General features: G+C 34.9%; 2 protein-coding genes across 2 annotated transcripts; both read left to right on the forward strand.

Moving 5' to 3' along the window:
- Positions 1-7,911: 7,911 nt before the first annotated feature.
- Positions 7,912-9,094, forward strand: Bma-lin-33 (Uncharacterized protein; the record flags this gene model as incomplete). The annotated part of the gene is made up of 3 exons (XM_001899332.2): positions 7,912-8,012; positions 8,327-8,588; positions 8,972-9,094. The coding sequence occupies 3 exons, from the start codon at positions 7,912-7,914 to the stop codon at positions 9,092-9,094; spliced, it is 486 nt and encodes a 161-aa protein (XP_001899367.1).
- A 2,174-nt stretch (positions 9,095-11,268) lies between these two features.
- Positions 11,269-12,005, forward strand: Bm6949 (Uncharacterized protein; the record flags this gene model as incomplete). Its single annotated transcript, XM_001899330.2, has 2 exons — positions 11,269-11,485; positions 11,866-12,005. 2 exons carry the CDS (start codon positions 11,269-11,271, stop codon positions 12,003-12,005), a joined length of 357 nt encoding a protein of 118 aa, XP_001899365.1.
- Positions 12,006-14,087: the final 2,082 nt, after the last annotated feature.

The raw sequence follows: 14,087 nt of genomic DNA on the forward strand, positions 1-14,087 counted from the left end.
CCATGATTTTAAAAACTGCAATTACTTCAGTTTCATGACAATTGTCTCAGTAGCCTAAATTTTCCGCTTATTTAACAGCGGGTTTTAAAAATCCTTCATTTCAGAAAATTCAGGTAGAGAGTTTCAGTTATTAGGAGGACAGCTGAAAAATTGATAGTCACTAGGTTGAAGCTAAATAAATCGGGAAAATGTCACCATGTCACAAGAAATGATTAAAAACTCATGGGAAAAAAATAACAATAGTACAGATGAAGAGAGGGGATAATTTTCTACTTATCTTATTAATAGAAACTAAATTTTCACAAAAACTTTCGATTATCTCATAACCTATTGCATCCGAATAGAAGAGCTAATAGAAGTTCTGTAAGACTTTTAAAAGATTAGGAGAGATAATTTAGGTCTGAAGTAATCAAGGAAAAAATACAACACAAAAACAATGAGTTTTTTTTTCTTTAACATCTTGGAGTTTCTGATAACTTACCGGCTAAAATCTTTATCAACTATTTACGTTAATATATTGTCTAGTGCGTTTTTCTGTCAAAAGAATCGGTCTATTTAGACATAGTCATTGAAGATCTGGAAATGCATAATTATACAAAAGTACACAGTTACATTTGTGACCGCACCATGAAAAGGAGGATTTTGCCTGGAAAATAAGAGGCGTAATAAAGATAGCCATAGGTAAACAGAATCAAATGCGTTTCGGAAAAAAAAAGGAAATGCAAATGAAAGAAAATAAACTTATGTGTCCACACAAAATAACAAAATTGGAAATCGAACGTGAGGAACAAAACGTTCGAAATCTGAAAAGTCAGGAGGTATCAAAAATCTTGGCAGTAATATGAAGATTGAAACAAACTATTGATTGGTGTTTCTTTCCATTTTCTATAATAGCAATATTGTTATTATAGTTGAGGTGTATTACAGAATCAGAAAGGAAGTGACACAATCAACTGTAGAGAGATTGGCTGGATTGGGTTTGTATCAGAATTCATCAGGAAGAAAGTTAATCTTACATGAATTATTCAACTGGTAGAGTGAAAAGTGATTTCTTGCAAGAGCTGAAATGGTTGTTGAGAACTTCTCCTGCGGATCTCCAAGGTAGCGTAAATTCTTAAGAGACAGTTAAGGTACAGTTAAGTACCAATTCACTGTTATTTATTGCTATTCGAAATTCAGGTTCATCAGTTTTAAGCTATTTAAATTGCTATGTTTTATTAAAATCGACTAGACTACATAATGCGATTGTTTGATCAAAGAAGATATAATTTTGCTAAACAGCTTGAGAAATTTGGTAGCGATAAGATAGGTAGGTGCCTTTATTTATGTAAATAGAATCATAACCATGAACTGCAACAGTTTTACAATATTCGGTTCAGATCAAGTAGTGACTTTGAAATGTCGCTGACCAGTTTTAACGTTCAGTTATTCCTCATCATTTATTTTAGCAAAAATTAATAAACATAGTTTGTTTGGAGGCCATTTATACTGTTTTCCTATTATCAAACATTAATTGATGGAAAAACAGCCGAGGTTATACAAACTAAGAGAAGACGAAACTTACCTCTTTTTAATATGAAACGGAAAGTTCAAATAGAATACAAACATCACTATACAACCACCAAGAACATCAGTCCTAAAGGTTAGTGAATCGAACGTCGACCATGTAGCATTATGCATCGAAATACAGCCAAAAAGAAAAGTGAAAACTCAAAATACAGCTGGAGCATTCACGGAAGACAGATTGCTTAAGGAAATATATGTACATCCCACTTATTGAACTGCGTATAGCGAGTCTCTTAGCCGTGAAAAAGACGGCTTACAAATAATCAATGCCAAGTTTCTCTTCAAGTGCAAAACGTGCAGCAACTTTTCTGAAAATATCCTTATGAAGCTATCGAATCTGCATATTATATATTCTGTTGTTTACGTGATTGCCACTTATTACAGTTAGCTTTCTTCCTCGATCACGTTTCTGCATAACTTATATCACAAACATTAAAATGTTGTTGCAATTTATTCGATCAGAATATCTGTAATGTTACAGCTGTTATTCAACTGTCATTTCATAGCTCTTTAAATATATTTCAAATGAAATTGGCTCGTATTTCCTTCATGGCGCAAGCACCATAGCTAACTACCCTGTCAGTTTTTAGGTTGAATTCTTCACACGTTTGCTTTGGTCATGCTTTAGACTGACTATCTATCACTTTTGCGGAGAGCACTACTTTAGTATATATGATATCCCTATGGATTATATATTTTAAATTGTTTATTTCACTGCACTTCTCAAAGCGGTGTAAAATAGCTAAGCACACAGCAGTTATTTGAAAATTAAGTGTTCGAAGGTCTGTTCGTAAAACCATGAAATACTAGAGCTTCCAAATCAAGTGTTTATTGAAGTAACACCAGCATCTTGTCGATTACATTTAATATTGTGTTGTTGTGAATATTTTTCTTTTGATCTACGATTTGTCAGTGTTTATACTGCTTACTGTATTATCTTTGCATGGCGTGAATAGTAGTTTAATTACGAAGAACTCCTTGTTCATTTAGTAGAAATCAGTCAATCATCAACTGATTGGTTGGAAATATCATTTATTCATTTCGTTATCAGTGATTTTAAATTAATATTTATTAAAAATGAGAATTTTTAACTAGTTATTCATTTGTCCCGTTGTTCTCCCTATTCCTCCTTTCTTTTTTGAACTGGAACTTCGCTACAAGTTTGAAACAATACTTTTTTTTTGGAGTAAAGTGACAGAATATCCTCCTCCCGAAAGTCTTCTCGCCTTGTAAAAGTCATCACACATACCAATTATAAATAATCGATGGAAATCACTAGAATGCTTTCATGATTCGCAGTTAATAAAGCTTTTGTTTCTTTGTGGTATTTCAAGTTTAACCATCAATTCTCCTGTTAAAAGCATAAACAAATATTTTACACGAAATGTCACTGTACAAAATTTTTTTTCATCTTTCCAATGTTCAAAAGAAATTGTTTTCTTCAGTGCTGCATAGTAAAAGCTATTAGTTTGAGATATTCTTTGTTATGATATCGTTCGTTATTCATTTCTCCAATTTCCTTCGTTTTCAGTTCATTATTTTTATATCACAAAATTATGTCACTTCGCAATCCACTATATTCCATATTCGCTGACATATGACTGCTGAATAACTACTATGCATGTTGGATTTCTTTTGCTTTGGTCTTCCATATAAATTACCACTTTAGAACGACTGATTGATCTTAACTTCATCCTCCAATCTGAATTTTCATCTTGAACATAGGCCCGTTCAATTATTTTAAGCATTGTTAATGAGCGGGTTATTGATGTATTTATTCGAACTTGTAACCGTACTTCCACCCCTCCTCAATCAAAAAAGTTCATCTACTCACTGATGCTATTCTTAGATGTGAAATATTTAATTATTGTCAACTCGATCCACTATTTTTCGGGCACAGATCTAACTCATGTGTTTTCGGTGAACAACACCACATCTGCCAAAATTGATGTTAACTCCTTGAGTCTGTTTTCAACAGTAATTCGCCAGCTATTACTGTCGGAAAAAAGCGAATTATAATATTAATAACAATAATGATATGAAATAAAATTATATTAATCTATAAGGCTAAAGATTGTCTTGATTGAATAATGTTTAGAGAAGTGTTTCAATAAGGAAATCCTTTATCCAGTACTCATCTGCATTGTTTGGAATTTTATAGTTTATTTTCCGAATTTTACTAGCATGATCTTTTCATCGTGAAACTTAAAGCGTCTGATTCTTGTAGCTAGAGTTGAGGTGACATGAGTGAAATGCATTGAGTGGAAGGATCTATTGTAACGATTTTATTCGCTAGCAATCTCTTCAGATTTCTCAATTTTTTTAGTATTATTTAGTCGATCTAAATTAAACACTTCCAAAACCTTATTTCGTGACGAAGTTATTTGATGCCTGAAGTCTGAAACTTTGATAAAAGGAGTCGAAATACCAAAATCAAAGATTCGAAAACTCAGTGAAGTAAACAAACTCGATCTAAATTAAACACTTCCACAAGAGTTTAAACGATAATACGAAATCAAATTATGTATCATCAAAGAAACAGTCGGACGTTTTGATTATTATGCTGGTATGCTCGAAACAGTTATTCTCGGATCATGCAGAGCATGGCAATCGCAAGATAAGGAAAGACAATGCCCAAAAATGGTCGACGATCCACAAGGAAGAAACTATCATTACCTTGAAATTATAAAGCGAGGACATGAAATAATCAGTTACTAAGTAAAGAAGATCGGGAGAGCTAACCTCAAGTGGAAGAGATTCCACCAATCACGCAACAATAAACCCTTTACAATTACCATTGGTAACATTTATTTGTGATTCAAAAGTGTGGAACAGTTTTGAAGTAGTTTCAACACGGTAATTCATAATCAAAACATCCCAGACACTCAGAAATTAAACTAGCTCATATCATGTCTTAAAGGCTGCTAGCAGTGAGGGGTTGCGGCATTACACCAGAAAATTACGAAGTCATACCAAACTAACAAAGTATGGTGAATCTTTCATTATAAAGAAGTCACTTCAGAATGAATTGTATCCCATCAGAAGAAAATTGTACTAATTCATAAAACTAAACATTATTTTAATTGAATATTCTTTAGGGAAATATAAAACTGTCTCAAATTGTATCACATATAAGCAATCATTCATCTAACGCTCATCTTCCAGTTCTAACTAAACTTATCTGCACTATCTAAAATTTTTCATTTGTTAAGAAAGAGTACATTGTTTAATATGTTAAGCATTCCTCCTTTGTTCTAAACCAAATCTGTTTGGAGTATCGAAATATTACAAAGGTTTGTCAATCATTCTTATGAGCAATTGACAATGTTGAGACTCACCTCTTACTGTATAAAGAGTAAGGGTCATCTGATAGACAGCTCTTTATTCACTGTAATCATGCATTTGTTGTTTGCCAATGCTTACTGTATAAGAAGTTAAACCTTTATCTAAAACAGTTTTTTAGTATCAACAAGCTAAAAATTGACTAATTCCTCTTCACTTCATATTCGTAAACTCTACGAAATTATTAGTATATTGCCAATATAGATCAGTATTTGTGTACAGCGAATAAAAATCGTTATGACAGACTCCTTCAGAACACATTCGTTTATCCCAACTTCAAACTGCAACCAAGAAAAGGTGTTCTATAACAAAGACTTAAATTTCTCGACAGTCGCTTCCAATTAAGGAATTGTCACCAAAGTGAAAAAAGGAGTAACTTTCGTTACTCCTTTTTTCGCTTTTATGCAAATTTCTATCCACTTCTAAAACTATTGTACTAGTCAGCCTTACAACTCCTCCAGTTTTTTCAGACATTATTTTCGGACTATTGTTTTCGCACCGTATCTGATTTCATATTATTTCTTCCGAACTCACTCATGACTTCCCCTATGCCTTTACCTTTTGTCCAGTACTGCAGTCAATTTTTGTTGTCCTGGAGTTCTACAGAATGGGGTGAATTAGTACTATCCTTTTCCATTTTCTACGTGTCGTTGTAACTTGCTGCACCATGCTTCTTTCAGCTTCAGTTTAACATCCTTACAATTTGAACTTTAACTGACACCGAGTATCCAGGAAGTCCACCATTCACGTGACTGTTCATTCATGGTCCCTTGTTGTTTGACGGGGAGTGATGGATGAACCATTTCGGACTTTTGGAGAAGCAGGATGAGATTGCAAAATGCATGCCCATTCCTCCAACATTGTTGTCTTAGGCGAAAGGTCATGTAGTTGTTCACCTTGTAGATATTTGCTATTGTGGGATTATTAATTGCGTAAAGGTGGAAATTACGTTGCGTATCAACAGTAATAAAGTGGTACACTCATTCCCAGCCTTAGACCTGCCGAGTCAGCGGTGACAGATAAGTTGTCGGAAGGATGAAGGAAGGAGTGGCGACCTTTTCGTTCGGTCGTCCCACCCACTCCAACGATTTGTTACAAAAATCGATTTTCAATGAGTGTGTAGTGTTAGACACCGGCTCCTTGCGCGGAAATATTGGTGCGAGCAGAATGATTAAGCGATGTATACCCGGGGTACTGTTATGGTGGTTGCGGTTGCTCTTACGAGATTCGGTGATGGGTTACTCAAGAATGACCGACCATCTTGCTTCATTTGACGGACTGTCGATCGATCTGGTACCGCTGTGCAGGTCCACTTTCCATCATAATTAACTGAACATTTCCGTTGTAAAAGTTGCTTGTTTCAGTGCACTTATCATTGATTTTCTCCTCGATTTTACTAAGAATTAGTCTAATAAAACTAGAAACAGTTATGGACCATTAGATGTTTCCCATTCATTTTGTTCTATGGTGTAATAAAGCATGCGGAGAAGATAATCAGTTGACGACGACTTCGGTTGATAAGCAAATTTATGTAAAGAGGTCATTTTCAAAGTGAATCATTTATGAATTGTTGGTAAAAATGTTTTTTTTATCAACGATATTCAGAGTGAATCATTTATGAGACTTGTTTTGTCTGGGATGTGTAAGCTCATTGAAAGACGAAAGTAGCAAGAATGAAGTGGTCGTGTATACGCAAACTACTGAAGAACTGGGAAATACCAAAAAGCGCTCGTAGCTCTCCTACATATCGTTTATGAGTGCTCTTAAATTTTCGCGAGTAGATATAACATTAGAATTATCTTTTGTATGATAACTGTTTTCCATTTTGGATTGGAAGTTTGCGAGAAAACGACTATAAGGTATGCCTGTCTCATTGGAATTGTTGAAAAGTCAGGAAGATGGATATGGTCTGATGTTTGCAGGGATGAAGATGTATAGTGTAAGGTGTGAAATATTGAACTTTTATGCTTTATTCAAATATATCATACTTTGAAGATCATAGAAGGTGGTTGAGCGATTGTTTTTTACCAATGATAATAGGTGCGGTAGTATGGTCAGTTTTGAAGGACTCTCACCTGTGTTCTTATCTTACATATAGCTTATTGTTTGAGTGTTCTCATTTATGTTCGTTAACAAACAGATATTTCCACTGTCGCAATGTGTAATTCTTGTAAGGTCTGTGTTTCTGCATGTTTTCTCAAAAATGAAATATCTTCATCACTTTTGGTAATTAAATTCACTTGTCTTGTTTTTGTTGGTTCTAAAAAAAATTTGTGCATAGCAAATATGTGCTTCTCACCTTTTTCATATTGTAATATTTTATGGAAGTGAGAAGTTATTTTCTTCCACGTTCACAAATTAAAACTGTTTATAAGCATTATTTGACATTACAACGGTCCTATATTTTTGTTTATAAGTTCCGTTTCTGTATTTTTCTTTTGTGTCGAGATTTGACCATGCATCATCCATATTCAGGAACTGCTGAAAATTGATAACGAATTTATTGTACATCATTATGGACTAGATGCTGCAATTTGGTGATACTTAAAGTCGGCATTTGTGTTGCAAGATTGTTCAGCCTTGATTGGTCGTGTTTTTCACTTTCATCGGTTTGTGAATCTATGGTTTACAACAGAACGAATTGAAGTAACTTTGTAGAGGTCCGATTTATGGCAAGTTCTGTATTTTTATTTTTCAGATTATTTGATCAAAATGAGGATCGCACATCTGTATTTTTCTAAGCACGTGAGCTTATCCTCATTCAGTGCATCACAAGATTTTTGAACAATATTGCAGATTTTAGTTCTATTCGTAACTCACGCATGAGATGAAGAGGGGCTACTGTTGTAAGAGAAATTCCACAGAAAATGACTTGCCCTATTCTACTATTCTGATGGCTTTTGAATTGCTCATAGGCAGTCCCTGGATTATTTTTAAAAGAAAATGACTGGAGTAAGGTGTGAAAAGTCTAAAGCTACCTTATGCTTTCAGAGGACATTATAAATGTCGGAAAGTGAAGAATCGGAAATATGTAGCGTAGGTGTACATAGTGCTGGCGTTTCTGTATCACGTGACACCGGTACCAAAGTCGATCTCATCCTCAGGTTCTCTTTTAATGATAACGTATACCAGATTTAGTTGGGAAACACAGTAAATATGAAATCTTGAACTCATCTTTCTCTATGATAAGATTTCGAATGTATTTGAGTTGAGTGAAAATGGTTCGTGCGTGGCTGTTGTTTTTTTACAGAAATTTAAAGATTCTTTATCTGGGGACTTGAAACATTGAATGTGATTTGATCAAGAATAATGTTTTGAGATACTAAAGTTATACATTTGGTGGCGTAAATCATGGTGTTATCGCTTGTGAAGTGGAATTCTAATTGTAATATAGTTGTATTTGTTTTCATTTGTTCAGAATCGGTGGCTTACGGAAGCGACGCAATTTTTTTGCATCACTTATAAGCGCCTTCAAGAAACCATCTGATCCTTCGAAAATGTGTGCAAATGCTACCTTTACTATGTTTAATTTAACACCTTCTTCATTACAATTTTCCATTGATGTACAAACTGAGCGGCGAGGAAGACGTAAAAAAGGCAATACAAACCGTGTAGATACTTATACATGCTTCATTCGGAAATTTCCAAGCAATGTGAATCCTGATTCAGCAGAGTTTGAGGTTAATTTTTATATGGGCCTGTATTCCCATACATATTAAATAATGTATTCCCATTTATTTTGATTATTCGATTCAAAGGGCGTTCACCGGATTTTTCTTGCAAAAACTTGTACATCTATGATTGATCCTTTTAATATTATTTGAGAAGTCGAAACGAGTTTTTGTAAAAGTGTTTCCAAAATTTGTTTTCATTTCTTGCACTGCTAAGCAACACACACTTACTAGTTTTCTCACTAAAATAACAAGATAATGATGTTCAGTGGTTTATTAAATTTGAGGACATCTCATTTAGTACCTCGCAGTTATTAAATCATTTCGCTAGAAATGAGATTTCACAAAAATGAAGGTAACATCTATTTTAAATTTTCATTTCACTCTTATAGGTAATGGAACCGACGAGTGGAAGCTGCTTTATTTTGCTGAGTCTAATGAAAATTGACAATTTGGCGATAAACTGGAAAGAATTTCAAGACACGAACGGGACTATAGACTTGTCTTCTGTTTAACTTTTTTTTTATTGTTTCCTTCAGTGATTTTACGCATGGTGAATCTGTGGTTGATAATTTCATTATTTGCTGAACTAATTTAAGCTAGAACTAAAAGTGTTCTCGAAGCTTAACGGTTTTTTATTTTTCCTGCAAGAAATTTTATTTTAGAGAATGAAGTAGATCCGAATTAGCTATAAAAACATGAACTATAATTGCATGCAATGTATCAGCTTCGTGTACTTGGCAAGCATTTTGATCTGCATTGAGATTATATAACCTTGAATTTTTTTTTGACATCATGGGCCTTTATTTTTATGGTACAGTCCACTTCATGCATTTTACACTAAGTGACTTTCCTTCTTCCAATTATATAAATGTCATAATGTTTACGTAATTTACGTTAGGGAGTGGTTGTTTTATGCATAGTAAGGGTACGCTAATGTTTGACTTAAGATGATAGTATTGGAAAATAGACTGAAGTATTGTCAAATAAATTGGTGCTGATATGTTTGTTCTGTGTGCCTGATATTATTTCTTTTGGATGTCAAGACTGCCATTAACCACTTGTAAAGTTAAAGTTCAGTGTTAACAGCCCTTTGCATGCGCAGGAGTTTTTTTGTTGAACTCAAATTTCGTTTATGCTGGGTATATGTATTTCTTTGGTAAAGCATGATATTAGGCAATTACTCAACTGGACAAGGTTTATTTTGCGAATGATTTTTTAGCTTTGAGCTTCTAATCAACCTTCCAAAATTTCTGATGCTACCAGGTAGAAGAAATCTTCGATCGCTTACTGATATTAACAGTGTTCCGCTATTCTGATTTCTTCCAAGTCCTGGTCTGCACACCAAAATGTTCTATAGTGATTTCTGTTTTGGTGATTAGTAAATGTTAACACGACAAAACATGAGTCACTTCAAAACAAGCCTTGTAAATTTTGCAAATGAACGCAATAAAGCAAGGACGCAGATACAATGCAACATGCTTCGTTTTTTTTCCTAGAAACCAAAACTAGCTGGGCTTGACGTGAAAGGTTGTGTCGTCTGCTCCAAATTCCATCTTTTTTAAATATATTCACGGATTTTACTTCATAATCATCAGAGAATGTTCGGACACTTTCACCTACACATAGGGGCGCTGTATCTTATCACGTTGCCTTTACTCTGTAGGACATTCCCGCTTTATTGTTTGTGATGACAGGTCATATCCGTTATATGTTCAACAGATGTTCTGCCATGTTGCGAAGTACATTTTTCTTATTCTTATGCACAGCATTAATAGAAAAGTTGGTTTCACATTTTCCGATAGTTCGAACCTACTTTAAATTCATTACATGCGAAGCTTATTTATACCGTAGATATCCACTTATCGAACTTATCATTATTCATAAATCAACTTCTTAGTAGTCGCCATTAAGATCACTCCATCTTAAAGGATACCCCACTCTCCGACCTCATTTCCTAACAGTTAATACCAATGAACAAGTAGCTGGTGCTAAGGTACCTCTGGGACTAACGGTTTTCAACGTGGGTACGACCAGGGCCAAGCAATATCTGCGAAATAGAACGTAGGTCAAGCGTTTGCCGTTGAGTGTTATGCTTGTATGATGGGGTGACTGAAGCTCTGCATGTGTTGTGAGGTGGGTAACTCGCGTTTTGTTGTGGCTAGGAAGAGACGTTTTCATCTAATATGCAGATGAATCTTCTGTTTGCGGTGGTTTGGTGGAAAAACGGGCACGAGCCTCGCATTGGTTTATTCTTCGTATTTGTGATATTCATTTCTCTAGTTCATCCCCTTTGTTATTGGTAAGAAGCGGGACTTTTAGAGTGACATATACATTTTAAATGTTTTTTACTGAAGGACTTAGTAAGTATAAAGCTAGTTGGAGGAGGAAAATTAGGTAGACATGGTACTCAGAAGGGGTAGTATTATCCATTTCAGTTATCTTTACATATATATATATACATAAAGACATTATTTGTAGTATGTAGCAGTGGTGAGGAGTAATTATTATTAAGATATAATTAGGTGATTAAGTGTAGCATCAGGTAAATGGGTGGGAGACTTTGTATAAGTCCGATTTTGAGTGTTTTACTTCCAGTTTATTGCATGGTCGAACAACATATCTCCTTTTCAAGAAGTTTTTAAGAAGACTGCTCCTCAACATTTCAGGAATTATTTACTACATAAACATGAGGTATGTGTCAGCTTACATGTTGGCAGCGATGGGAGCCAAGCATCATGTAACAGCGAATGACATCGGAAATATTCTCGGATCAGTAGGTGTCGATTGCGAACATGATAAAGTTGAAGATGTTATTAAGAAAATGGAAGGGAAAACGTTGGATGAATTGATAAGGGAAGGATCAAAGTACCTCGCATCAATATCAGCTGCACCGCCATGTATCGGTTCGCTCTTGTTTATAATTACGCATTGGGCTTATGTTTTTTCTAAAAGTTAGCTGCTCGACATACCTTTGGAGACCTCATAAAAAGATTTAATGATACTTCTTCAAGTCACTTTTTAAGAAAGAATACATGTCTTCTAATGGATCTGAATCCCAGTCAAGAATCCAGTCCTTGTTGTGGGTTGGAGAAGAACTTCCTGCTCATAAAATAGTTGAGAATGTTCATGGAACTTCTAGAATCATAGTATATATTTAACAGATGGTAAATTGAGAATTTTTTTTTAAAACAGTGTTTACGGATCGCCTGGACTTAAGTAATTGGATTTTCAACTGCATTTTTGTAGGCATGAGTAGCATTGTATTGATATTTTTTTGTATCAGGTGGTACACTTACTGCTAGTGCTGCTACTTCCCTCGCAGATAATAAAGATGCTGTCACAGCTTCATCAGCGAAAAAGGAGGAAAAGAAAGAGAAAGAGGAGGAGTCTGATGAAGATATGGGTTTCGGTCTTTTCGATTGATTCTTTTTCATTATCCTTGTTTTGTTATTTCAAAATTGATGTTTTATGAAGGAAAGAACATTAACATATATTTATGTGACTTACAACATGGCATCATATTTGAGAATCCCAATAACCTAACAGAATTGGTTTCTCCGGATGATACCAGCTCCAAGTATTATATTCATAATTCATTAATTTATCGGTCCCCATAATTAAAGCAGGTATGAGAACGAGAATTGTATTCTTCGTAATGCTTGCGAAAAAAAAAAAAAATTTGTAAAGGGACGGTACTATTTTTTGGTATTACTGAGAGTTCAAATATACTGTAGGGAGCTCACTTATTTTGTTAAGTGAAATTTAGTTGAAGTCTGAATAAAGGTTGACAATGCGGTGCAGGTGATGTTTGTTAGACCAAGCAATGCATTTTAAAGTTGGAGATTGTTGGCAGTGTTTTAATGATTTCCGTTGTTATGTCGTCTTCAAACCTGGCGAAATTTTTGGGCGAATATCGAAAATATTCTCCGGATTGCTCCGTAATTGAAGTGGTAGTGCACATTGTTTGTTTGAAATGTGCAGATATGCATATTCTTGTACGTGATTTAAATAGCACAGTGGATAATTGGGAGCTAGTTGACATTCTACATCGAAGCTTGTGATGGAAATGTGGATGTTGATGGTGTAAGTGTTGTGGTTTAGAAGGTCGTATAGTCCCTTATGTAGCCCTCATATTACTTCATGTCGCTTTGCTTATCTGCCGCTTTCTTGTTTTGAAGAGATGCGTGAGAAAAATTCATATTATACCTGAAAGAAAGACAGGTACGATTAATGGAGTCTGCAGAAATGAGGATGTAGTCTCCGGAAAAAATGAGGAAGTAGTTTGAAATTTATCCCCGACTAGATTGTTTACAATTATAAGCTCATTTAATTCACCTCTTTTATTGTTTGCCGGTTCCTTACTAACAGTAAATTAGAATTTCACAAGGTTCGTCTAGCTGATCTCCTTTGTGGTTTGCCAACTCATCACCTAGAACTGATGACGAGGTTAACACTTTGTTTAACTGATCTCGTTTGCGGCATTGAAATCATGCGTTATGGGGTACTGTAGTATAAGGAGTTATAACCTTTAATGAGCAATATGGGATTCACTACTGTCCTGTAAACTACATCCTCAAGCTTTCTATCAATAAAATAAAGATTGATCAAACGTCGCTTTCTCTGCAAAGCAACAACTATTCGGCTTTACAATCTGCTCGAGTCAGCTCTTCTTCATAACAACTATTTGGTGTCTGAAATCGAATGTATCTGCGTCCGTTTGGTAACAAATTATGTGTCAAACAAGTGAAAAAAGAACGAGACCGGCATAAATGGAGATCAACATTGGCTTGCACCCAGCTCAGTTGTGGGAGGAAAGTTCCAATGAAAGATGCAAAAACCAACGCGCCTTTCACCAAGAACATTTTATAAGGAAGTGACATTCCTGCGTCGGTAGTCCCAGTATACCAAACAGCTTGCCCACCTAACAGTCACCCATCAAGCAAACTGGCTCTATAAAGGTGTTGTCAAATAGGCTCTGATAATAGTTTCAGTAGATTATATTTGTTGCTTTGCAGAGAAAGCGACGTTTGATCAATCTTTATTTTACTGAGATAAAGATCATCATTGATCGTAGTTACTGAACAATATTAGAAAGCTTAAAGATGTAGTTTGCAGGAGATAGTGAATTGCTCAATAAAGGTTATAACTTCTTATACAGTGAGCATTAACTGATAACAAGACGCATGATTTGAAATATCGCAGAGGAGGTCAGCTAAACGATGCCAAATTCGAGTATAATTTACAGTTAGTAAGGAACCGACAAACAAAAGAGGTCAACTAAATGAGGAGCTGATCCAGCACGTGTTCTTTGTTAACAAACAATGCAAGTTAAGTAACAATGTAAATAAACTCAGCTATATGGATGATGAATATTGGATAAATGATTTCTTACGTGACACTGAGACCTGAGACATTTGTCCAAGGAATGTTCAGACAAGACAGTCTTTAATTCTATGGATTTAATATAATTTTATTTATACGTATTATAATCCGGTTTTTCCGACA

The sequence above is a fragment of the Brugia malayi genome (assembly GCF_000002995.4).
Source record: "Brugia malayi strain FR3 genome assembly, contig: Bm_v4_ChrX_scaffold_001, whole genome shotgun sequence".
Lineage (NCBI taxonomy): Eukaryota > Metazoa > Nematoda > Chromadorea > Rhabditida > Onchocercidae > Brugia > Brugia malayi.